This window comes from Heterodontus francisci, chromosome 27 (assembly GCF_036365525.1).
Source record: "Heterodontus francisci isolate sHetFra1 chromosome 27, sHetFra1.hap1, whole genome shotgun sequence".
Lineage (NCBI taxonomy): Eukaryota > Metazoa > Chordata > Chondrichthyes > Heterodontiformes > Heterodontidae > Heterodontus > Heterodontus francisci.
Window position 1 is genome coordinate 10,358,201 of NC_090397.1, and position 25,642 is coordinate 10,383,842.

Genomic DNA, 25,642 nt, shown 5'->3' on the forward strand with positions numbered 1-25,642 from the left:
ATCAGGTCTGGCAGCATCTATGGAGAGAGAAGCAGAGTTAACGTTTCAGGTCAGCGACCTTTCAACAGAACTGACAAAGGTGGGAAATCCTGATTGCAAGCTAATGTTGCTAACAGGAAAGCATGTATGTGGATATTAGGGAGGGCTAGCTAGATTCAGTTTAACTGTGGTTAAATAGCCTACTAACACTTGTTGCTGACATTGAGAGGGGAATCATCTCCTATGGCATTCCTGACACACTGGGTTGCAAAAGAAATAGCTACTTGCACAAAGTATCACAATACATTTACAATCTTCTGGGCCTATCTTTTATTTCTTTACCTGTCCCATTACCACTCCCTTTTGCCTTGCATTATCATCCCTTTTGTCATTCAACCACTCCTGCCCCCTCCACCCTATCACAGGCCTTCTTTTTGTTATTTCCCTCCATCAACCACCATCTTATTTTATTTTATTTAGAGATACAGCACTGAAACAGGCCCTTCGGCCCACCGAGTCTGTGCTGACCATCAACCACCCATTTATACTAATCCTACACTAATCCTATACTACCACATCCCCACCTGTCCCTATATTCCCCTACCACCTACCTATACTAGGGGCAATTTATAATGGCCAATTTACCTATCAACCTGCAAGTCTTTTGGTGGTGGGAGGAAACCGGAGCACCCGGAGGAAACCCACGCAGACACAGGGAGAACTTGCAAACGCCACACAGGCAGTACCCAGAATTGAACCCAGGTCGCTGGAGCTGAGAGGCTGCGGTGCTAACCATTGTGCCACCCATCCTCCCCACCCCCAACTCCTTTTCCCTGGCTCTGTGCTTGCTTAAAAGCTGTTAATCTCCAACATCTTTAATTTCTAATGAAAGGTCATTGACTTGAAATGTTAACACTGTTTGTCTCTCCACAGATACTGCCTGACCTACTGAGTATTTCCAGCATTTACTGTTTTTATTTCAGTTTTCCAACATCTGCAGTATTTGCTTTATATCAAAATACATTGTCCGAAATATCTAATCAAAAAGACTTCAAAGGTTCAAATCTCCAAAGATTTGTCAGAGTGCCTGGACTGATAAAGACAACAATGAAAAAGCTAAAATTACTATATAGCGACTGGGTACATACTGTCTAAAACTATGATGTCTTTATGTAGCTGGACTCTATGTTTTGTAATAATAATAAAACAGAATGTTATCCTTCTCTCTATTACAAATTGTTACTATCTCAATGGACAATAAAAAAATAAATAAACCTGCGAACAGTATGAGATTCACAATTGAAGTGTATGTAAATGGATGAATTGCAACAGATGTTCATTACTGCACATCGATGAACTGGTTAAAACAAATTCCCATTATTTTGTTCTGGAGGTGCGTACGCATTGCATCCACAATGTTAGAACACATGACACAATTAATAAAATGTATACATTGACATGCAATTATCATATCACAAACTGTAAAATTAGAATTTAGCATCAACTATATCACGCTTCAGTGAGACTTCCAATATTTGTGTTTCACAATACTATGCTACTTCAGCATACACTTTGGAAATCAATATTTAATAGCACACAAACCATTCACAAAAGCTATAAATGCAAGTTACTACTAAAATAGTTTGACATTACATTGTGATCATAAAAATTTACATTAATTATTAGACCCCACAATGAGCTTCCAACCACATATCTGTTCCATCACCAAGACTGCCTACTTGCACATCTGACTTCACCCCTACCTCAGCTCATCCGCTGCTGAAATCCTCATCCATGCTTTTCTTACCTCTAGACTTGACTATTTCAATGCTCTCCTGGCCACCCTCCCATAAACTTCAGCTCATGTAAAATGCTGCTGCCTTTGTCCTAACTCTCACCAAGTCCCATTCAGCCATCACCCTATGCTCACTGACCTGCATTGGCACCCAGTCCAGCAATGCCCTGATTTTAAAATTCTAATCCTAGTTTTCGAATCCCTCCATGGCCTCATCCCTTCCCATCACGGTAACCTCCTCCAGCCCTACAATCCTCTGAGATCTCTGAGCTCCTCCAATTCTAGTCTCTTGCAATCCCTAATTTAAATCGTTCCAACACTGGCAGCCGTGCCTTCAGCTGCCTGGGCTCTAAGCTCTGGAAATCCCTCCCTAAACCTCTCTGCCTCTCCCTCTTCTTTAAGATGCTCCTTAAAATCTACCTCTTTGACTAAGTTTTTGGTCAACTCTACTAAAATCTCATTATGTAGCTGAGTGTTAAATTTTCATAGAATCATAAACTGTTACAGCAAAGAAGGAAGCCATTTGGCCCATTGTGTCCATGCTGGCCCTCTGCAAGAGCAACTCAGCTAGTATCATTCCCCTGCCCTATCCCCCATACACCTGCAAATTTTCTCTCTTCAGGTACTTATCCAATTCTGTTTTGAAAGCCCTGATTGTATCTGCTCCCACCACACTCTCAGGTTGTGCATTCTAGATCCTAACCACTCGCTGCATAAAGAAGTTTTTCTTTATTTCACCATTTTTTTCCTGATTGGCAAAAAAAACAAACATTCGTATGAAGCACCTCAGGACATTTTGTTACATTCACGGTGCCATATAAATGCAAGTTGTTGTTGTTTCAAACTGCCATTGAGACCCATTAAAATGCTATCCATGAAGCATCCAAGTAACACTTTAGATATTACATACAAATTAGGAGCAGGTGTAGGCCACTCGGCCCCTCCAACCTTCTCTGACATTCAATAACTTAATGGCTGATTTCTCCATATGACCACCTACCCCCGATAACCTTTCACCCCCTTTGCTTCTCAAGAATCTATCTACCTCTGCCTTAAACATATTCAAAGACTCTGCTTCCACTACCTGTTGAGGAAGAGAATTCCAAAGACTCATGACCGTCTGAATACGAACATACCAATTGGAAGCAGGAGTAGGCCACTCGAGCCGACTCCGCCATTCAGAATAAAGACTAATTTTCACTGTTTTTTTGCAAATTTACCCATGCTTTGTAAGCTGCCATTTCTTTGATTTTTAAAAATGAAAATAAAAACTGAAAAACACAAAAAAATCCTGTGTTTTTCAATGGGCAATAAAATCTGATTTTAAACGTCCTTGATGAGTTATGCTAGACTTTAGTACTATAGTTCAACAATATTCACTGGTAGAATGACAGCGTATAGTAACTGAAGTGCTCACTCGATCAGCTGAAATGACACGTTCATTCATTTCTACACATTTTACAAAAACAGTCATTAGACTAAAGCAAGGTAACAGATCAATCAAACCTATCATTGTGAAGTTAAAGGATTAATATTGCTATCATTTCAGTAACCCTAGAATTTGAATTGATAAATATCATTTGGACGAAAAAACAAAAAGCAAGGTAGCACTTACCTCCAACACCAGCTCTTCATCAAACTCTTCAACATCCGCCATTGAAGTGGATAAACACCGTGGAGGCAGGGGGGGGGAGTTGGCCGCGCTTGGTATTGTGGGAGGTGTAGTCCAGCTGGGTGGCTGAACCTGCAAAGCGGGGAGGAGAAGGGAGACTAGATGAACTACATATCCCGTGATGCTGCGGAGCGGAGAGCGCAAACGCACGCGCCGTTTTCGGCGTTGGGACGAACAGCGGCAACGCCGGGGGAGGGGGTAGGTGACGTCAGGAGGAGCGCTCGCGCCGTGGAAGGATTGGCGGTTGGGCTGCAGGGGGCGCCTGCGCGAGCGGAGCTGCCGCTGGACAGACGGTGCTAGCGAGAGAGACGGAGAAGTGGCTGCTTCACGGACGGTGATTTAAAAAAAAAATCTCTATGTGATATATAAATCCTCTTGTACAGCTCAGCAGCACTGATTCGCGCTTCTGTCGCAGGGAGTGGTTTTATTTGAAGGAAGCACGCGGCAATGGCCGGGAAGCCAGCGCTGGAGATGGATCGGTAGGAGCGCACGGCGTCCCCAGTATGAGCGCAGGTGAGTTGTTCGCCAACTTTCCGCCGGTGCAGGTTTCGCGCCTGAGCTCGGTTCCGCTGAACTTTGTGCGGGGCCGTCATACCATATAAAGGGAGTGAGGGTGCAGTGATTTCAGGGGCTTTGCTGCTGCCTTGTGATGGGGGGAACTGGTTCTCTGATGTCTTTATGTCCAGAAGTTGTTGATCAGGTTTTCTCTGCGCCCGCCCATCCCCTTTACCCTGGGCGATCACAGACCGACTCCCACTTACAATGTTTGTTTTGGTATTGCGAGTTATTTCGTAATGTAACCGAATCGTTTTTTGGTCAAGGAGACTTTTTCCTCCGAGAAATATTTAAATCAACAATGACGGCGCCACCATGAAGGTGTAGGTGTTTTGTTTGCTGCAAATTTGCAATGTTGCTGGTTTGTTAATTTTAAATGCCCGATTTCAACCGGCAGATATTTTCTCTGGAATACAAGATGTAACGGGAGAGTGATTTGCATCTTCCCATTGAACACATCATTTTCCATCTGTCACTTTTCTCGGTAGAGTCTGCAGTAGCTCCTTTTGGGGAAACAGCCCTGTCCAAGTTTGTCTTTCAGTCCTTCGACAGGCAGTCCCTAAATTCCAACCAACATCAGCTGCGCAGGATCTTTTGTGCAAAGGTCATCTATATTCTTGTATCCAGTTTGCATATTATGACTGGAATATGTAAGAAAAATAACACCTTTTTTCATTCAAACGATCTAGATGTAATTTTAAGTAAGTTTTCTTGAAGTGATCAACGCAAAATGAGCGTCAGGTTTAACTGAACTTTACTACTTACTACTGCAGCGCGATCTTCATTTAACTCAGAAAGTGTCTATGTGCAACTGGCAGTGTTGGTACAAATCTGGAGAATTAGTATTTTAAAGAAAATTGGATTATAAAATTGACGAGATCTACGTTAAAGTACATTACATCCTTTCTCGGGTTTTCTTGTCCAGGATTTTGCAACTCAAAAAGTTTTAATTTCTTTGGCTTTGAAAGACAGTGGCCCTTTTGTTTCTGTGTGACATCTGATTTGTATTTTGAAACTGTTTAAAACGATGTATTGTGAGGATCTTTCAGTGACTTTAAGTGGGCTGCATTAAAGTAGCAATTGTCAAAGTTTAGGGGGAGCAGCTGTGTCTTTGGCACTTGTGATTGTCTAGCTATTAAACCCAGAACTCACGTGCTTCCTTCCTATTGCTGTGACCACTGGTTTAACGCCTGGTCACAGCTGACATTGAAACCCATTCTTTAGTATTCAACGGAGCTTTGTCTGTTCTCAGAGGGGACAATCCTTAATCTCAAATTTTTGAAAGCCTAAAATGGATTTAAACAATTAAAAAATGTTTGAATTGAGTATTTTGTGTTACAAAAAAAATTACCAGAAAAAGTGAGCATTTTCAACCATACTTTATAAACTGAGTAGTGCTGGCGATAGTTAAATTTTTGTGTCCCAGTCATATATTGACAAAGCATGAAATTCCTTTAGCACTTTTATGGTTGTTTAAGTAGTTAAGATAGTGTCTAGGTAAACCATGCCAGGAAGGCTCCAGTTTTGGTTTCTGTTCTTTGATTGCATAGCTGATCTAACTGGGTCAGTGGGAGGACTGCGACTGTTCAGTTTTGCACTTCTTGGCAAGGGAATGGAAAATTGGCTGCAGTTCCACTCCTGATTTCTATCCAGTAACTCCTGCTGGAGAGTGTGAGGACATGATTAGCTTTGTTAGTCTTATAGCTTGCCAGATGTGAAGAATGATCACCTGGACAAGGTGCAAGAAAGTTGCCGGCATCCGTGGAGTCAACATCTTCAATCAATCCTTTGACAACAGAAGTACAAAAAAGTTACAGCTGGTTAAATTTTTGTCCACGACAGGGAAGCAATGAGCCAATCCATTGACTTGTGTGAAGAGTTAAATATATCCATGTAACTTTCTAGGTACGCAATAGGTCGACTCCACTTTCCCACCTTCTCAGAATGTTCCTGACTTCTTTTTCTCTAATTGGCTTTTGAACCTGTTTATGCTTTCTGCTTCAATGACCATTCCTCGTGACTTTTCACAACTCTTGCTGCCCTTTGGGTACAAGAGTTCCAACTGCTTCCCTACAGCTGTTAATTCCTAATTTTTAATTTTTGTTCCCTGGTTTTTGAAAAACTATTTTTAATAATTTTAGTCAATTCCCTTCATAATAAGTTGCAACTAGATTATCATGTAGCCTTTTTTCTATAGCAAACGGCCAACTTCCTCAGCGCTTCTTTATAGCTTTAATTCCCTCACAATCATTTAGATGAGATCTGACCAATGACTAATATACCAACAGTACAACTGTAACTAAAAGTAGAAAATGCTGGTAATGCACAAGTTCGACAGTTTCTGAAAGAGTTGTAGAGTTAATGTTTCAGGTGAGACCTTTCATCAGAACATTAAATATTGTCTGACTTATTGTGCAGTTCCAGCATCTGGACTTTTATCTGATGTGCAACATTAACATATTTCTTGTTTCAGCTATAACCTTGTTTGGTTTGTACTCTATCTGATATGGGTACTCAATAAAGATGCAAAGAAGTTAGAAGTGTGAGGTTTTATACTAAGTAAGCCACCACTTTCTCATAGAATCTTCGACTAGAAGCATAGAATAGTTACAGCACATAAGGAAGTCATTTGGCCCACCGTGTCCGACCAGGTCTGTGTCAGTGCTATTCCCGTTCCCCTACCTTTTCCCTGTATCCCTACAATTGTTTTCTGCAGGTGTTTATCCAGTTTCCTCTTGAAAGCCATGATTGAATCTGCCTCCACCACGCTCTCAGGCAGTGCATTCCAGATCCTCATGCCAGCTTTGGTTCTTTTGCCATTCACTGTAAATCCCTGTCCTCTGGCTCTCGACCCTTCCGCCAATGGGAACAGTTTAGCCCCATCTGTCCAGACCCCTCATGATTTTGAGCACCTCTATCAAATGTCCTCTCAACTTTCTCTTCTTTAAGAACAGCCTCAGCTTCTATCCACAGTCCCTCATCCCTGGAACTATTCTCGTAAATTTTTTCTGCACCCTCTCCAATGCCTTCAGAACCTTCCTAAAGTGTGGTGCCCAGAATTGGACAGAATACTCCAGTTGAGGCTGAACCAGTATTTTATAAATGTGTTCTAGCTTTGGGATAAATAGCTAGATTAAGGTGTTTAAGTCTAAATATTTGCATATACATAAATATGCTGTCATTCTGTTTAGTTTTGAAAATATCTTTCTCCCACACTTGTCCTGAGAATAGTATCAATGTATAGTATCCGATTTTAACTGGTTGCGAGGAAGTGATTGAGAGTGGTCTAGGTAACTCGTTTGAAGCTGTTTGTGGGGGGAAACCTGGTCTTTGTTCATTGTCTTTCCATTGACGGTATGGATGGGATCTCAAACTCAAATTTATCCACAGCGCCATGAATATTGCTTTGAAGTTACAATTCCCTGTACTGCCAGTAAGTTACAGATATTCAAGAATAGTTTGTATGTGTCCTGTACATAGCGAAAAGGGATTTAATTGAATACATGAAATATTTAAGGCGTAAAGTTTCAGTGTAAATAAAAATCTTGGATGACAACATTTTCTTTCCATAGGGAAACTGGTTTTCAACTTAATTTGCAGCTGGTTAGTATGCCAATCACTGCTTGCATTGCAAATCAACCACACTTGAAAATACTAAGCTTTTTTCACCTACAAACCTGTTAAACATCTGCATTTGTTAATCTTACTTTCTTTTTCCACAGTTGTTGCTACGATGAATAGTTTTGGCTGCTGTGTAAGTTCCTGTGACCTTTGTTTACATTTTTGGATTGCTACCTAAGTGCAACTGATGTTCCATGTTCATGAGCCATTTTATTAACAGCTGGAAGTAGATAAAATGTTTGGGACTTGATGTTTGCTTCAATTCTTAATGTACCATGGCCACATTTTCCTTTTGACAACTCTAGTTGGTACTTGGATCAGAAAGATGTTAATATCATAAACTCTTTAAAGGATTGTGTAGTATAGAATGTCTCCTGGTGTTTGATTAGATTTAATTGTTGAAGTTTGCCCACTACTATTGATTGGCCATATCTTGATCACTTCCTTTTGTGTATCTGTCCCCTATCCAAAGTGCACAATTATGCTTTCCCTCACTTATGCACCTGTTGTTTTATGCTCTCTCTAACTGTGGTTTCTCTGCTTTCATTCTCCTTGTTTGTGTACATATCTAAGAATCATAGAAACAGACAGAAAGTAGGCCATTTGGCCCATCCTACCTGTGCTGGCTGTTTGAAAGAATAATCATACTTAGCCCCATACCCCCACTTTTTGTCTGTAACCCTGTAAGTTCTTCATCTTCAAGTACCTGTCCAACTCCCTTTTAAAATTATTTATGGAATCAGCTTCCACCACTTTACCGTGAGAGCCTTCCAGATCCTGACAGTGCTCTAAATGAAAACCTTTCTCGTCATCTCCTGTCTGGACCTTTTGCCAATGATTTTAAATCTGTGAGCTCTGGTTAGTGGCCCAATTGCTAGTTTTTCTCTTTCTACTTTATGAAAACCTCTCATCATCTTGAAAACCCTTATTAAGTCACCTTTTAACCTTCTCTTCCAAGGAGAACAGGCCTAACCTTTCCAACCTCTCAATTGAAGTCCCTTATCCCTTGTAACATTCTGGTAAGTCTGCTCTCTACCCTTTCTAATGCCTTTCCATCTTTCCTCCAGTGTGGTGCCCAGAATTGTCCACAATACTCCAGCTGAGGCCAAACCATTGATTTACAGAGTTCTACCACCATGATCTATTTGCCTATTCTATACCTTTACTTATAAAGCCAAGTAACACATATTCTCTTTTAACCATCTTATCCATTTGTCCTCAATCTATCAACTATATCTCTCTTCTCTATACCACTGCTCCCCCCCCCCCCCCCCCCCCCACTGGACTTACTGTCATCCACATGCCTGTGTGCTCTGATGTATGCATATCCTTGTTCCCATGTATACTCACTTACTTTCTCTTGCCTGTGTGTGATTGTGCTTTCTATTCCACTTCATGCTCTGTCTCTAGTCAGCTTGCATCCTAGCTCTGTGCTTTAGCCACGCTACCTCGTTCTATCCTTTTGGTGCTTTTTCCCTCTTTTTGTCCCTTTTTTTTTCTGTTTGTATTCACTATCCCTCTCGCTCCTCTTCTGCATTGTCCACTTGCTCTATCATTGGCAGTTTTCACACACTAGTTTTCACTCTTGTCCACTATCATCTTTTTTAAAACAGTGCCAATGTTACTAAATCATATTCCAAGTTACTTTAGTTGTTTCAGTAATATATACACTGTGCTGTAACTTAGTCCGTGCGGGTACGCTTTTGATTGAAACCATGCTTTTCCAAAACACTGTATATTGTCAGTTTTTGTCTCATCTAAGCTATAAAAACATAAGTTTTTTTTATGTGTGTCTTTCTCCTGTAGAAATTAAGAAGCCACCAGTGGCCCCTAAACCACGATTTGTTTTGGGCAAGAAACCACCTCCTCCGGTTGCACCAAAACCAGACATCGTCATTTCTGATCCATTATCAATGCACAAGGGACCAAAACCAGCATTAGCACCAAAACCAATATTTCCAAAAATTGCACCCGTGGCTGAAGTGAAACCAACACCTCTGCGAAATAATAAATGCTCAGAGGGAATTAAGGGAGAATTGAATGAAAATGTGAAGTGTCCAGCTTGCCAAGATGGTGATGGAACACAGAAAGGAGGCTGTGAATTGACTCATCATTACATTACATCAAACTGCTCATGTAAAACTGAATATGAACATAAATACATAAATGGTGAAAATATATATAGAACCCAAACTGTCACTGACCAATTGTCCAAACAGGAAGCTTTGGAAAATAGCAAAAAATGCGATCAAACAAAATATTCCTCTAGGACACGACACAGGCCAGAGACTCAGTGTGGCAAAACGGTTAACAAGTACCAGGTAATTAGCAAAACTGGTTTCCCAGAGCAGAAATGTAAAGATGTCTTAACTCAGGTTGTATCGCCAAACAATTATCTTCCAAAGCATAAAGATGCACATTGTGATATGGATGCCAAATTGCACAGTAGCAGCAATGGGGAAAGTGAACTGTTTCATACTGACCAAACCTTCCGAAATATAAGAACTTCTAAAAAGAATACAAGAGAACCCTTTGATGGTGATAAAGGCTATGAGGTTAAAAATGCTGCACAACAAGCAGAAGAAGTGACGAAAAATGGGAAAAATTGCCGTTCACCTGGTACTGACCACAAAGAGAGGGTGCATGACAGTCAGCAAAAAGTTCCTTTTACAGTTGCAGAAAAGGACAAACTAATATTTCAGGATATTAACTCCTTAATTACTACATCTACTTCAGTGCCTTGCACCAAACCAGTTCCTATGCCAAAGCCAAAAAAAACACGCTTAGTTGGTCTCATCAGGCAAAACTGTATAGACGATTGTGTGGAAAATGCTGTGGTTCCTAATATGACATGCAATGATTCTTGTTTCAAGGCTCCAGATGGAACTGCTGTAGATTTCAAGAAATCGTTTGTTTCTATGGGTGCTGGCAGTGTCTCTAAGTATAACAGTGAAAATTCATGTCAGACTGTCGACATGAATAGAGCATCCTTACAAGATAATATTGCTGAGCCAAGTCAGGTAAACGAATCTTGTAATCGAAGTGGCTTGTCCTCCATAAAACCAGTTCTGGGCTCTGTCTCTAAAGTCAAAATCTCTTCAGACTTACAAAATAAAAGTAAAATAGAGCAAATAAAGAAAGATTTGGAAAGTGGCAACAGAACATTCCCAGCAGACAAAAAGGGCAGTTTTATTAGAAGTACTTCCCTCTCTATGAGTTTGCCCAAGTACCTCTGTTTGTCATATGCACTGCAAGTGCCTGTGTCAAACAGTGAGGCTGGTTCAGATTTTGAAAGGGTAACGAGCAGTGATGAAATACCCACTAAGACAGACCATTCTACAAAGGCTGTTCCAGAAAAACCACAGCGTCACAGCCTGCCTGCATCTGTAATAGTTAAAAGGGATCTGTCAGCATGCAATGATAGGCATGCAAGTGGTTCAGTGGAAAATGATTCAGAAGAGGGACTTGGCAGTTTATCCAGCAGAGGTACTACGAAGTCCAGTAATGAAAACAAAGAAATTCGTCTGAGTGAGAAACCTGTATGGAAACTGCCACAACCTATCTTGCCTGTTCTGGGGAGACCCAGCATTGTGACAGTAACTGGGACTTCACAAAATAATGAGGCTATTATTACAAAGCCAAGAGCTAAATCCTTGTCATCTGCTGATTCTGAAAAGCTGGAAAAGTCACCAAAACAGTCTTCAAAGAAAAATTCATTTAAGAGGATTCTTGGTATAAAATTCTCTGCTAAAATGAAATCTGACTTTCAGAAATGTTTGACAAAAGGCAGCTATTCACTAGACAACTCACCGGATGTACTTCCTTCTGTGGAAAGTAAAGACAATAATCACTGCATTCCAGCGTCAGTGACTGGTGATCGAAAAAATAAACCTGTGAAAGCGTATTCTGCGGATTCCTACTGCCAAACTGCAAAGAAAGGCCACGTACCCAAAAACCTCGCTGACCTTCCAAATAACTTTCCCACTCAACAGGAATCTCGTATTGAGCTGCAAAAACAATGTCCACTTAATTCTAAACCACAGTCTGCCTCTCTCCCTAAATATGAAAACATATGTACAAATTTTGATTGGAAAAGTTCTTCTAGCGTTGAAGACTGTGACACTATTATTTATGACATAGAACCCTATGCAGTATCAACCTGCTATCAAAAATACAGAACCCCACAGACGAACCAGTGTATCAGGTAATTATGAGAATAATAGTACATTATAAACCTGCATGAAATGAGTGGAACAGAGTTAACGTTTCAGATCTGCGACCTTTCAGATAAAAGATCACAAGCCGAAAGGTTAATTAGCTTTCTTCACAGATACTGCCAGACTAGCTGAGTATTTCCAGCATTTTTTGCTCTTACTTCAGATTTCTAGTATCCACAGTATTTTTGCTTCTGATTATCTTAAATTTGATTCTAGTAAAGCTGTTTATGGCCTAAATTTCAGTGTCTTAATCCATTTGCGGTATGACTGTTTGGAATAACACTTCTGGTTATAATGAAACTGCTTATAATGGATAGGAAAGAAAATTACTCCCATCCCCAGCATATTCTGCTGATTTTTAACCACTGAACTACAAGGTCTGCACTGAATGCTGCTTGAGTGCACAGAGTGTAAAATCAGGAGTTTGGTGAGTGAGGGAGTTTGGTGAAGAGCGGAACTATAAATTAATTAAGAAGATAAATTTAACACAAAGATGGCAGGACAGGTGGTGTCACGGCTGCAATGTGTGGGAGCCCCTGGATGCCACTATAATCCGTGGCAACCTCATTTCTAGTAAGTATCTGCGGCTTGGGGAGCTTTGGCTCAGAGTTAATGAGCTGGAAGCTGAGCCGCAGACATCGCGATGCATCCAGGTGGGGGGGAAGTTACCTGGACACTTTGTACCAGAAGGCAGTCACACACCTTAGGATAGGTTCGTCTGATTTGGTCAGGGACAGGAGGATGTGACTGCAATTCAGGCAGGTAAAGGGATCGAAAAGGTGGGAGTGGAGGAACCTCAGCTTTTGCAATTGAGCAACAAATTCGCAGTTCTTGCAGCTTGTATGGACAAGAGCAAGGGCTGTAGTGTGGATGAACAGACTAACCATGGTACAGGAAGCCATTCATGTGGGGGGTGGGGGGGGTGGAGTTAGAAGGAATGCGGTGGTAGAGGACAGTATAGTCGGGGGATAGACACTGTTCTCTGCAGTCAAGAGCGAGAATTCAGAAGGCTGTATTGCCTGCCTGATGCTAGGTTTTGGGACATCTGCTCAGGGCTGGGGAGGAACTTGCAGGGAGAGGGGGAGGGTCCAGTTGTCGTGGTCCATGTAGGTACCAATGGCATGAGGGGACGAGGAAAAACATTCTGCATAGGAAGTACGAGGAACTAGGCATTAAATGAAAAGGCAGAACCTCAAATATAATAATCTCTGCATTATTACCTAAGCAACGTGCAAATTGGCATAGGGTAAATAAGATTAGAGAAATGAATTGATGTGGGAGAAGTGGGTTCTGACTTGTGGGGGCACTGGCACCAGTACTGGGGAAGTGGGGGCTGTACCACTGGGACAGACTTCACCTGATCCATGCTGGGGCCAGTGTTCTAGTGAGTCGTATAACTAGGGAAGTAGAGAGGGCTTTAAACTAAATAGAGAGGGGAAGGGATCATATATGGGAAGATTGAGTAAATTAAAGAGAAATGACAAGGCAATAGATCAAGGTAGCAATAAAGGTAATGATAATCAGAGTATGGCAGGAAGGGGCAGTGATTGCAAACTTAAGAGTATGCCAGTAGGTAGAGCCAGAATTTACAAAAGCACTGAAAAAAAAAACGGAATTAACGACTCTGTATCTGAATGTCGGCAGCATTTGCAATAAAACAGATGAATTGTCAGCTCAAATAGAAATTCATATGTAAGACCTGATAGCCATTACAGAGATGTGGCTACAAAGAAGGCAAAGCTGGAACCTGAATATCCAAGGGTACGTGGCATTCAGAAAGACCAGGAAGCCGGGAAAAGATGGTGGGGTAGCTCTGTTAATTAAAGAGGGCATACTTACTGTAGTAAGAGATGACCTTAGTTCGAAAGATCAAGACGTAGAATCAGATTGGGTGGAACTAAGAAACAGCAAGGGACAGAAAATATCGGTGGGAGTTGTTTATATGCCACCAAACAGCAGTGGTAATGTAAATCACAGTATAAATCTGCAAATAGAGGTGTGTGTAACAAGGGTAATTCAGTCAGCATAGGGGATAGGTTGGGTAAATAAATTAGTACTAATGTTATGGAGGACAAATTCTTGAAATGTATGCGAGATGGTTTTCTAGAGCAGTACATTGAGGAACCAGTAAATGGGTCATTTTCGGATTGGCAGGCTGTGACTCTTGGGGTTCTGCAAGAATCAGTGCTTGGGGCCCCAGCTATTCACAATTTACATCAATGATTTGGATGTGGGGATTAAATGTAATATTTCCAAGTTTGTAGATGACACAAAGCTAGGTGGGAATGTGGGTTGTGAGGAGGATGCAATGGAACGGGCTATTTTAGCTCTAGAATTGTGCAATGCAAAAGGGCCAATTAATAATCTTGTAAAGAAACCTTTAGGAAAGTGTAACCATAATATGATAGAATTTTACATTATGTTTGAAAGTTATGTAGTTCAATCAGAAACTAAGGTCTTAAATCTAAGCAAAGGAACAGTGAAGGTATGAGGGGCAAAATGGCTATGGTGGGTTGGGGAATTATATTAAAAGGTATGATGGTAGACAGGCAATGGCTAACATTTAAAGAACTGATACATAGTTTAAAACAAAAATACATTCCTTCAATGTACAAAAACCCAGCAAGAAAAGTGTTCCAACCGTGGCTAACGAAAGAAATCAAGGATTGTATTAGATCAAAGGAAGAGGCGTATAAAGTTGCCAAAAAAAAGTGAGCCTGAGGATTGGGTGCATTTTAGAATTCTGCAAAGGAGGACCAAGAAAGGGAAAATAGAATGAGAGTAAACTAACAAGAAACATAAAAACTGACTGTAAAAGCTTCTTTCGGTATATAAAAAGGAAAAGATGATCAAAAATAAATGTTGGTCCATTGCAAGTGGAGTCAGGAGAATTTATAATGGAGAATAAGGAAATGACAGAGAAACTAAACAATTACTTCGTGTCTGTCTTCATGGAGGAAAATACTAAAAACCTCCCAGAAATAATGGAGAATCAAGGGACTAGTGTAAACAAGGAACTGCAACACGTTAATATTAGTTTTTTTAAAAAAAAGTCCTAGAGAAATTAATGGGACTTAAAAGGAGATAAATCCCCTGGACCTGATGATCTACTTCCCAGAGTTGAAAGAGGTGGCTGTAGAAATAGTAGATACAGTCATCCTTCAAAATTCCATAAACTTGGAATGGTTCCTGCAGATTGGAAAGTGGCAATTGTAACCCCACTATTTAAGAAAGGAGGGAGAGAGAAAACGAGGAACTACAGACCTGTTAATCTAACATCAGTCATAGGGAAAATGCTAGAATCTATAAAGGACTTGATAACAGGACACTTGAAAAATAATGGTAGGATTGGGCAAAGTCAATATGGATTTATGAAAGGGAAATCATGTTTAACAAACCTTTTGGAGTTTTTTGAGGATGTAACTAGCAGAATAGATGAGGGGGAACTGGTGGATGTGGTATTTAGATAGCTTTTGATAAGGTCCCATACAAGAGGTTAGTAAACAGAATTAGAGCACATGGGATGGGGGGAATATACTGGCATGGATTGAGAACTGGTTAACGTACAGCAAACAAAGCATAGGAATAAATGGGTCATTTTTGGATTGGCAGGCTGTGACTAGTGGGGTACTGCAAGGATCAGTGCTTGGGGCCCCAGCTACTCACAATTTATATCAATGATTTGGATATGGGGATTAAATCTAATATTTCCAAGTTTGCAAATGACACAAAACTAGGTGCGAATGTTAGTTGTCAGGAGGATACAAAGACACTTCAAGGGGATTTGGTGAGACTAAGCAAGTGGGCAAAAATTTGTCAGGTGGAATACAATGTGGAGAAATGTGAGGTTATCCACTTTGGTGGGAAAACCAGAAATGCAGATTATTAATTCATGGAATTTGGGCATCATTGGTTAGGCCAGCATTTATTACCCATCCCTAATTGCCCTTGAGAAGGTGGTGGTGAGCTGCAGCCTTGATCTGCTGCAGTCCATGTGGGGTAAGTACATCCACAGTGCTGTTAGGAAGGGAGTTCCAAGATTTTTGCCCAGCGACAGTGAAGGAACGACGATATAGTTCCAAGTCAGGATGGTGTGTGGCTTGGAGGGGAACTTGCAGGTGGTGGTATTCCCAGGCAACTGCTGCCCTTGACCTTCTAGGTGGTAGAGGTCACGGGTTTGGAAGGTGCTGCCTAAGGAACCTTGGTGTGTTGCTGCAGTGCATCTTGTAGATGGCACGCACTGCTGCCACTGTGCATTGGTGGTGGAGGGAGTGAATGTTTGTGGATGAGGTGCCAATCAAGCGGGCTGCTTTGTCCTGTAGTGTTGTTGGAGCTGCACCCATCCAGGCAAGTGGAAAGTATTCCATCACACTCCTGACTTGTGCCCTATAGATGGTGGACAGGCCTTGGGGAGTCAGGAGGTGAGTTTCTCACTGCAGGATTCCTAGCCTCTGACCTGCACTTGTAGCCACGATATTTATACGGCAACTCCAGTTCAGTTTCTGGTCAATGCTAACACCCAAGATATTGATAGTGAGGGATTCAGTGATCGTAATGCCATTGAATGTCAAGGGAGATGGTTAGATTCTCTCTTTTTGGAGATGGTCATTGCCTGGCACTTGTGTGGCGCGAATGTTACTTGCCATTTAGCCCAAGCCTGGATATTGTCCAGGTCTTCCTGCATTTCCACATGGACTGTTTCAGTATCTGAGGAGTCGCGAATGGTGCTGAACATTGTGCAATCATTGAACATCCCCAGTTCTGACCTTATGATGGAGGGACGGTCATTGATGAAGCAGCTGAAGATGGTTGGGCCTAGGACACTACCCCCTGAGGAACCTCTACAGTGATGGCCTGGAGCTGAGATGATTGACCTCCAAAAACCACAACCATCTTCCTTTGTGCTAGGTATGACTCCAACCAGCAGAGTTTTCCCCCTGATTCCCATTGACTCCAGTTTTGCTAGGGCTCCTTGATGCCATACTCGGTCAAATGCTGCCTTGATGTCAAGGGCAGTCACTCTCACCTCACCCCTTGAATTCAGCTCTTTTGTCCATGTTTGGACCCAGGCTGTAATGTGGTCAGGAGCTGAGTGGTCCTGTCAGAGCCCAAACTGAGAGTCAGTGAGCAGGTTATTGCGAAGCAAGTGCCGCTTGATGGCACCTTCCATCATTTTACTGATGATTGAGAGTAGGCTGATGGGGCAGTAATTGGCCGGGTTGGACTTGTCCTGCTTTTTGTGTACAGGACAGAAGGGGCAATTTTCCACATTGCCAGGTAGATGCCAGTGTTGTAGCTGTATTGGAACAGCTTGGCTAGGGGCGTGGCAAGTTCTGGAGCACAGGTCTTTAGTACTATTGCCAGAATATTGTCAGGGCCCATAGCTTTTGCAGTATCCAGTGCCTTCAGTCGTTTCTTGATATCACGCGGAGTGAATCAAATTGGCTGAAGCCTGGCATCTGTGATGCTGGGGACTTCAGGATGAGGCCGAGATGGATCATCAGCTCGGCACTTCTGGCTGAAGATTGTTGCAAATGCTTTAGCCTTATCTTTCGCACTGATGTGCTGGGCTCCCCCATCATTGAGGATGGGGATATTTGTGGACCCACCTCCTCCAGTTAGTTGTTTAATAATCCACCACCGTTCATGACTGGATGTGGCAGGACTGCCGAGCTTACATCTACTCCGTTGGTTATGGGATCGCTTAGCTCTGTCTATCGCATGCTGCTCATGCAGTTTGGCACACAGACAGTCCTGTGTTGTAGCTTCACCAGGTTGACGCCACATTTTGAGGTATGTTTGGTGCTGTTCCTGGCATGCCCTTCTGCACTCTTCATTGAACCAGGGTTGGTCTCCTGGCTTGATGGTAATGGTAGAGTGGGGGATATGCCGGGTCATGAGGTTACAGATTGTGGTTGAGTACAATTCTGCTGCTGCTGATGGCCCACAGTGCCTCATGGATGCCCAGTTTTGCATTGCCAGATCTGTTCGAAATCTATCCCATTTCGCACGGTGGTAGTGCCACACAACACGAAGGAGGGTGTCCTCCATGTGAAGGTGGGACTTTGTCTCCACAACGACTGTTCGGTGGTGACTCCTACCAATACAGTCATGGACAGATGCATCTGCAGCAGGCAGAATGGTGAGGACGAGGTCAAGTATGTTTTCCCCTCTTGGTTCCCTCACCACCTGCTGCATACCCAGTCTAGCAGATTTCTCCTTTAGGGCTTGGTCAGCAGTGGTGCTACCGAGCCACTCTTGGTGATAGACATTGAAGTCCCCCACCCAGAATACATTCTGTGCCCTTGCCACCCTCAGTGCTTCCTCCAGGTGCTGTTCAACATGGAGGAGTACTAACTCATCTGCTGAGGGCGGGGAGGTAGGTGGTAATCAGCAGGAGGTTACCTTGTCCATGTTTGACCTGATGCCATGATACTTCACGGGGTCTGGGGTCGATGTTGAGGACTCCCAGGGCAACTCCCTCCCGACTATACCACTGTGCCGCCACCTCTGCTGGGTCTGTCCTGCCGGTGGGACAGGACATACCCAGGGATGGTGATGGCAGTGTCTGGGACATTGTCAGGTATGATTCCGTGAGTATGACTATGTCAGGCTGTTGCTTGACTAGTCTGTGGGACAGCTCTCTCAACTTTGGCACAAGCCCCGAGATGTTAGTAAGGAGGACTTCGCAGGGTCGACAGGGCTGGGTTTGCCATTGTTGTTTCCGGTGCCTAGGTCGATGCCGGTTGGTCCATCGGTTTCATTCCTTTTTATTGACTTCGTAGCGGTTAGGTACAACTGAGTGGCTTGCTAGGCCATTTCAGAGGGCATGTAAGAGTTAACCACATTGCTGTGGGTCTGGAGTCACATGTAGGCCAGACCAGGTAAGGACAGCAGATTTCCTTCCCTTAAGGACATTAGTGAACCAGATGTTTTTACAACAACCAACAATGGTTTCATGGCCATCATTAGACTAGCTTTAAATTTCAGATTTATTAATTAAATTCAAATTCCACCTTCTGCTGTAGTGGGATTTTGAACCCATGTCCCCAGAGCAATACCCTGGATCTCTGGGTTACTAGTCCAGTGACAATACCACTATGCCACCACCTCCCCCTTTATGACTAAAAGCAATGGTTTCATGGCCATCATTAGATGAGTTTTTAATTCCAGATTTCAAATTCCACCTTCTGCCGTGCTGAGATTCGAGCCCATGTCCCCAGAGCAGTGCCCTGGGTCTCTGGGTTACTAGTCCAGTGACCATACCGCTACGCCACCGCCTCCTGGTGTAGGAGGTGGCTGGGAAGTTTTGAACTTCAAAGTGACTTGGGTCTCCTTGTTCATGAGTCACTGAAAGCTAACACGCAGGTACGACAATTAAGAAGGCAAATGGTATGTTGGCGTTTATTATAAGAGGATTTGAGTAACGATGTCCGACTGTAATTATATGGAGCCTTGGTGAGACCGCACCTGGAATATTGTGTGCAGTTTTGGTCTTACCTAAGGAAAGCTATATTTACCATCGAGGGAGTGCAACAAAGGTTCACCAAACTAATTCCTGGGATGGAGGGATCGTCCTCTGAGGAAAGATTAAATAGTTTGGGCCTTTATTCTCTGACGTTTAGAAGAATGAGAGGTGATCTCATTCAAATATACAAAATTCTTACAAGGCTTGACAGGGTAGATGCAGGAAGGATGTTTCACCTGGCTGGAGAATCTAGAACCAGGGGACACAGTCTCAGAATAGGGGACAGGCCATTTAGGACTGAGATGAGGGGGAATTTGTTCACACAGAGGGTGGTGAACCTTTGGAATACCCTGCCCCAGAGGGGTGTTGATGCTAAGTCATTGAGTATGTTCAAGACTGAGATCGATAGATGTCTACAAATTAAAATCATCAAGGGTTACGGGGATAGTGCAGGAAAATATTGTTGAAGTGGTATATCAGCCATGATCTCACTGAATGGCAGAGCAGGCTCGAAGGGCTGAATGGCCTACTCCTGCTCCTATTTTAAATGTTCTTATAAAGAACAAAGAATAGTATAGCACAAGAACCGGCAATTCGGCTCTCCAAGCCTGCGCCGATCTTGATGCCTATCTAAACTAAAACCTTCTGCACTTCCAGGGACCGTATCCCTCTTCCCATCCGATTCATGTATTTGTCAAGATGCCTCTTAAACGTCGCTATCGTACCTGCTTCCACCACCTACCCCAGCAGCAGGTTCCAGGCACTCACCACCCTCTGTACAAAGAACTTGCCTCCCACATCCCCTCTAAACTTTGCCCCTCGCACCTTAAACCTATGTCCCCTAGTAACTGACTCTTCCACCCTGGGAAAAAGCTTCTGACTATCCACTCTGTCCATGCCACTCATAACTTTGTAAACCTCTATCATGTCGCCCCTCCACCTCCGTCTTTCCACTGAAAACAATCTGAGTTTATCCAACCTCTCCTCATAGTTAATGCCCTCCAGACCAGGCCACGTCCTGGTAAACCACTTCTGTACCCTCTCCAAAGCCTCCACGTCCTTCTGGTAGTGTGGCGACCAGAATTGCACGCAATATTCTAAGTGTAGCCTAACTAAAGTTCTATACAGCTGCAGCATGTCTTGCCAATTTTTATACTCTATGCCCCGACCGATGAAGGCAAGCATGCCGTATGCCTTCTTGACTACCTGATCCACCTGCGTTGCCACTTTCAGTGACCTGTGGTCCTGTACGCCCAGATCTCTCTGCCATTTACTGTATACTTCCCACGTGTGTTAGATCTTCCAAAATGCGTTACCTCACATTTGTCCGGATTAAACTCCATCTGCCATTTCTCCGACCAAGTCTCCAACGGATCTATATCCTGCTGTATTCTCTGACAATCCTCATCACTATCCGCAACGCCACCAACCTTTGTTTCGTCCGCAAACTTACCAATCAGACCAGCTACATTTTCCTCCAAATCATTTATATATACTACAAACAGCATATATAAGGACCCTTCCATTGTTTCTACCGTAGAGAAGTGAGAACATGCCTTGTAGACTGTATAAGCTAAACTGGTGCCTTGCGTTAAAGCAGCACACCGACTGAATTTGCATCCGCAGTATTTTGCTTTTATTTGAATTTTTTTCTACTTCATATTATATATATATTAGAATTAGAACATTACAGCGCAGTACAGGCCCTTCGGCCCTCGATGTTGCGCTGACCTGTGAAACCATCTGACCTACACTATTCCATTTTCATCCATGTGTCTATCCAATGTCCACTTAAATGCCCTTAAAGTTGGCGAATCTACTACTGCTGCAGGCAGGGCGTTCCACGCCCTTACTACTCTCTGAGTAAAGAAACTACCTCTCCCATCTGTCCTATATCTATCACCCCTCAACTTGAAGCTATGTCCCCTCGTGTTTGCCATCACCATCCGAGGAAAAAGACGCTCACTATCCACCCTATCTAACCCTCTGATTATCTTATATGTCTCTATTAAGTCACCTCTCCTCCTCCTTCTCTCCAACGAAAACAACCTCAAGTCCCTCAGCCTTTCCTCGTAAGACCTTCCCTCCATACCAGGCAACATCCTAGTAAATCTCCTCTGCACCCTTTCCATAGCTTCCACATCCTTCCTATAATGCGGTGACCAGAACTGCACGCAATACTCCAGGTGCGGTCTCACCAGAGTTTTGTACAGCTGCAGCATGACCTCGTGGCTCCGAAACTCGACCCCCCTACTAATAAAAGCTAACACACCATATGCCTTCTTAACAGCCCTATTAACCTGGTTAGCAACCTTCAGGGATTTATGCACCTGGACACCAAGATCTCTCTGTTCATCTACACTACCAAGAATCTTCCCATTAGCCCAGTACTCTGCATTCCTGTTACTCCTTCCAAAGTGAATCACCTCACACTTTTCCGCATTAAACTCCATTTGCCATCTCTCAGCCCAGCTCTGCAGCCTATCTATGTCTCTCTGTACCCTACAACATCCTTCGGCACTATCCACAACTCCACCGACCTTAGTGTCATCTGCAAATTTACTAACCCACCCTTCTACACCCTCTTCCAGGTCATTTATAAAAATGACAAACAGCAGTGGCCCCAAAACAGATCCTTGCGGTACACCACTAGTAACTAAACTCCAGGATGAACATTTGCCATCAACCACCACCTTTCTTTCAGCTAGCCAATTTCTGATCCAAAGCTCTAAATCGCCTTCAACCCCATACTTCCGTATTTTCTGCAATAGCCTACCGTGGGGAACCTTATCAAACGCCTTACTGAAATCCATATACACCACATCCACTGCTTTACCCTCATCCACCTGTTTGGTCACCTTCTCGAAAAACTCAATAAGGTTTGTGAGGCACGACCTACCCGTCACAAAACCGTGCTGACTATCTCTAATGTACTTATTCTTTTCAAGATGATTATAAATCCTGTCTCTTATAACCTTTTCCAACATTTTACCCACAACCGAAGTAAGGCTCACAGGTCTATAATTACCAGGGCTGTCTCTACTCCCCTTCTTGAACAAGGGGACAACATTTGCAATCCTCCAGTCTTCCGGCACTATTCCTGTCGACAATGACGACATAAAGATCAAGGACAAAGGCTCTGCAATCTCCTCCCTAGCTTCCCAGAGAATCCTAGGATAAATCCCATCTGGCCCAGGGGACTTATCTATTTTCACACCTTCCAAAATTGCTAACACCTCCTCCTTGTGAACCTCAATCCCATCTAGCCTCGTAGCCTGAATCTCAGTATTCTCAACAACATTTTCTTTCTCTACTGTAAATACTGACGCAAAATATTCATTTAACACTTCCCCTATCTCCTCTGATTCCACACACAACTTCCCACTACTATCCTTGATTGGCCCTAATCTAACTCTAGTCATTCTTTTATTCCTGATATACCTATAGAAAGCCTTAGGGTTTTCCCTGATCCGATCCACCAATGACTTCTCGTGTCCTCTCCTTGCTCTTCTTCGCTCTCCCTTTAGATCCTTCCTGGCTAGCTTGTAGCTCTCAAGCGCCCTAACTGAGCCTTCACGTCTCATCCTAACATAAGCCGCCTTCTTCCTCTTGACAAGCGCTTCAACTTCTTTAGTAAACCACGGCTCCCTTACACGACAACTTCCTCCCTGCCTCACAGGTACATACTTATCAAGGACACGCAGTAGCTGCTCCTTGAATAAGCTCCACATTTCGATTGTTCCCATCCCCTGCAGTTTCCTTCCCCATCCTATGCATCCTAAATCTTGCCTAATCGCATCATAATTTCCTTTCCCCCAGTTATAATTCTTGCCCTGCGGTATATACCTGTCCCTGCCCATCGCTAAGGTAAACCTAACCGAATTGTGATCACTATCACCAAAGTGCTCACCTACATCTAAATCTAACACCTGGCCGGGTTCATTTCCCAGTACCAAATCCAATGTGGCATCGCCCCTGGTTGGCCTGTCTACATACTGTGTCAGAAAACCCTCCTGCACACACTGGACAAAAACTGACCCATCTAAAGTACTCGAACTATAGTATTTCCAGTCGATATTTGGAAAGTTAAAGTCCCCCATAACAACTACCCTGTTACTCTCACCCCTGTCGAGAATCATCTTCGCTATCCTTTCCTCTACATCTCTGGAACTATTCGGAGGTCTATAAAAGACTCCCAACAGGGTAACCTCACCTCTCCTGTTTCTAACCTCAGCCCATACTAACTCAGTAGACGAGTCCTCAAACGTCCTTTCTGTCGCTGTAATACTCTCCTTGATTAACAATGCCACACCCCCCCCTCTTTTACCATCTTCTCTGTTCTTACTGAAACATCTAAATCCCGGAATCTGCAACATCCATTCCTGCCCCTGCTCTACCCATGTCTCCGAAATATATATATATATATATATATATATATATATATATATATAATAGAAGTAGAAAAAAATATATATATACAATTAGAAATCGGTGTCATCTTGAAATCATCTTCAGCCCAATCAATGTAAATGCTCAGAATGTTGCATTCTACTAATATCTCAACATAAACAGTTCGATCAGTTCGAAGGCTTGTTGTGGTCATGTTTGCTTTGCCTCTGTCTAATACAGTTGATCAGTGTGTTTGGTTCACTATATGTTAAAAATTTAAGAATATGAAAAATATTCCATACTTGTACGTCCAGAAATATATATCCTCTGATTTACGCTACCAGGAAACAGCAGTATAAATGGATTGACTAAGTTGCCAATCCCAATATATTCAGAAGCACAGCTTACTTCTGTACGAATCAGTATAAATAAGGTCAAACAAATATGTGTCGTTTCAAGTAGTTGTGAGTCCAAGAGAGTCTGGTTCATTACTGAGAAATATTTCTTCTCTGAATTGTTGCCGTCTGGAGCAGATGGATGTGGCAGGTCTGGGTATGCTGCTGTTCTTTAAGAAGGGGGTTCAGAAGAACTTTAGGGTGGCAGATGTTAGGATATTTGGGAGTGGGTGGCTATGGGAAGGGCATCATACTAAACATTGTGCTTGATTGTGGACTCCCAGGAGAAATTCCCAAAGTTGACCCTGAAATTGGCCACAGATATTTTTCACCTCCCTCCCCATAATCAATTGGGAAGGGAGATGCATGAGGTTGCATCATCTAATTGCAGAGCCTGATCGGTTTCAGTTCCCTTCTCTTTGCATACATGTGACTTAAATAATAGAAGATTAATGGAAGATTTAATAGAGATCTTCAAAATTATGAGGGGATTTGATAGCGTAATTAAGGCTAATCTGTTTCCACTGGCAGGAGGATCCATAACCAGAGGACACAGATTTAACATAATTGCCAAAAGGAACCAGAGAGGAGATGGGAAATTTTTTACTGCAGCAAGTTATGACCTACAGTGTTTTGCCTGTAAGGATTCAATAGTAATTTCTAAAAGGAAATAGGATATTTACTTGAAAAAGAAAATATTGTTGGGCTATGGAGAAAGACCAGAGAAGTTGGACTATTTAGATAGGTCTTTCAAAGAGCTGGCAGAGACACGATAAGCTGATTGGCCTCCTTTTGGTGCTGTATTATCCTACAATTCTACAAATAAATTTTTTGTGAAAACGTTTTAGTGTATGCAGGCTTGTGTGGTAGCTTGCCTTGATGTTAGTACTCAAATCTCTGCATCAAAATAGTTCAGACTGTACGTCAGGACCTCAGCATATTATCTAAGCGAACAGGTGAGGGAATAAAAACAAAGTGCTGGAAATACTCAGCAGGTCTGGCAGCATCTGTGGAGAGGGATGCAGAGTTAACATTTCAGCTCAGTGACCTTTCATCAGGCCTGCTTTTTTAATGTCAGGTAAGGGAAACTTCATAGCCATTTGGGCACAGTTAGATCCTGTGTTTGCATATATAACATGTCACAGCATCTCTGTGTAATTGAATGTTTTTGAAGTTCTTTGAGATGTTTCTGAGATGCAATCTCCTGATTATGGTTTCATGATGTTTAATTGGTACTATTATTGCTTTGAGCCAAATGATTTTCAGTTAAGACAAATCAAACTGTATTTTTAGTACTGTCATCTTGGCTGGAATTTTACCTGGTCAATTCGGGCGTCCTCTGAGGCAACCAAGCTGAGAAATGGCGGGTGATGACGTCGGGTCCCTGACATCATGACGCCCAATCCCCATCTTATGCCTGTCGAATGGCGGGTGAGATCGAGGCGCCGCTCACTGTCCAATTTGCATCAATTAAGAGCCAGTTGAAGTATGTGAAAATCGAAAAGACAGCCATTTTATGTCGGCTGTCTCATTTTACATGCGGCAAATGGG

The 25,642-nt window shown here is 42.7% G+C and overlaps 2 protein-coding genes across 6 annotated transcripts in view; one reads left to right on the top strand and one right to left on the bottom strand.

Moving 5' to 3' along the window:
* vezt (vezatin, adherens junctions transmembrane protein) overlaps window positions 1-3,442 on the bottom strand; it is a 77,060-nt gene extending 73,618 nt beyond the window's left edge. For both annotated transcript variants that reach the window (XM_068058780.1, XM_068058783.1), the window contains exon 1: window positions 3,390-3,442. In XM_068058780.1, coding sequence (XP_067914881.1) covers window positions 3,390-3,431 — 42 coding nt within the window. In that variant the 5' untranslated portion in view covers window positions 3,432-3,442. The remainder of the gene's footprint in view (window positions 1-3,389) is intronic.
* A 262-nt stretch (window positions 3,443-3,704) lies between these two features.
* The window catches only part of fgd6 (FYVE, RhoGEF and PH domain containing 6), a 185,861-nt gene continuing 163,923 nt past the window's right edge, over window positions 3,705-25,642 (top strand). For 3 of the 4 annotated variants that reach the window (XR_010977625.1, XM_068058784.1, XM_068058786.1), the window contains exons 1-2: window positions 3,705-3,959; window positions 9,429-11,826. Coding sequence is in view for 3 of the 4 variants with exons in the window: in XM_068058784.1 (XP_067914885.1) it covers window positions 3,950-3,959; window positions 9,429-11,826 (2,408 nt within the window). In the remaining variant the exon portion in view is untranslated. Of the gene's footprint in view, window positions 3,960-7,723; window positions 7,756-9,428; window positions 11,827-25,642 lie in introns of all 4 variants that reach the window. The other variant, XM_068058785.1, reaches the window with a different exon arrangement.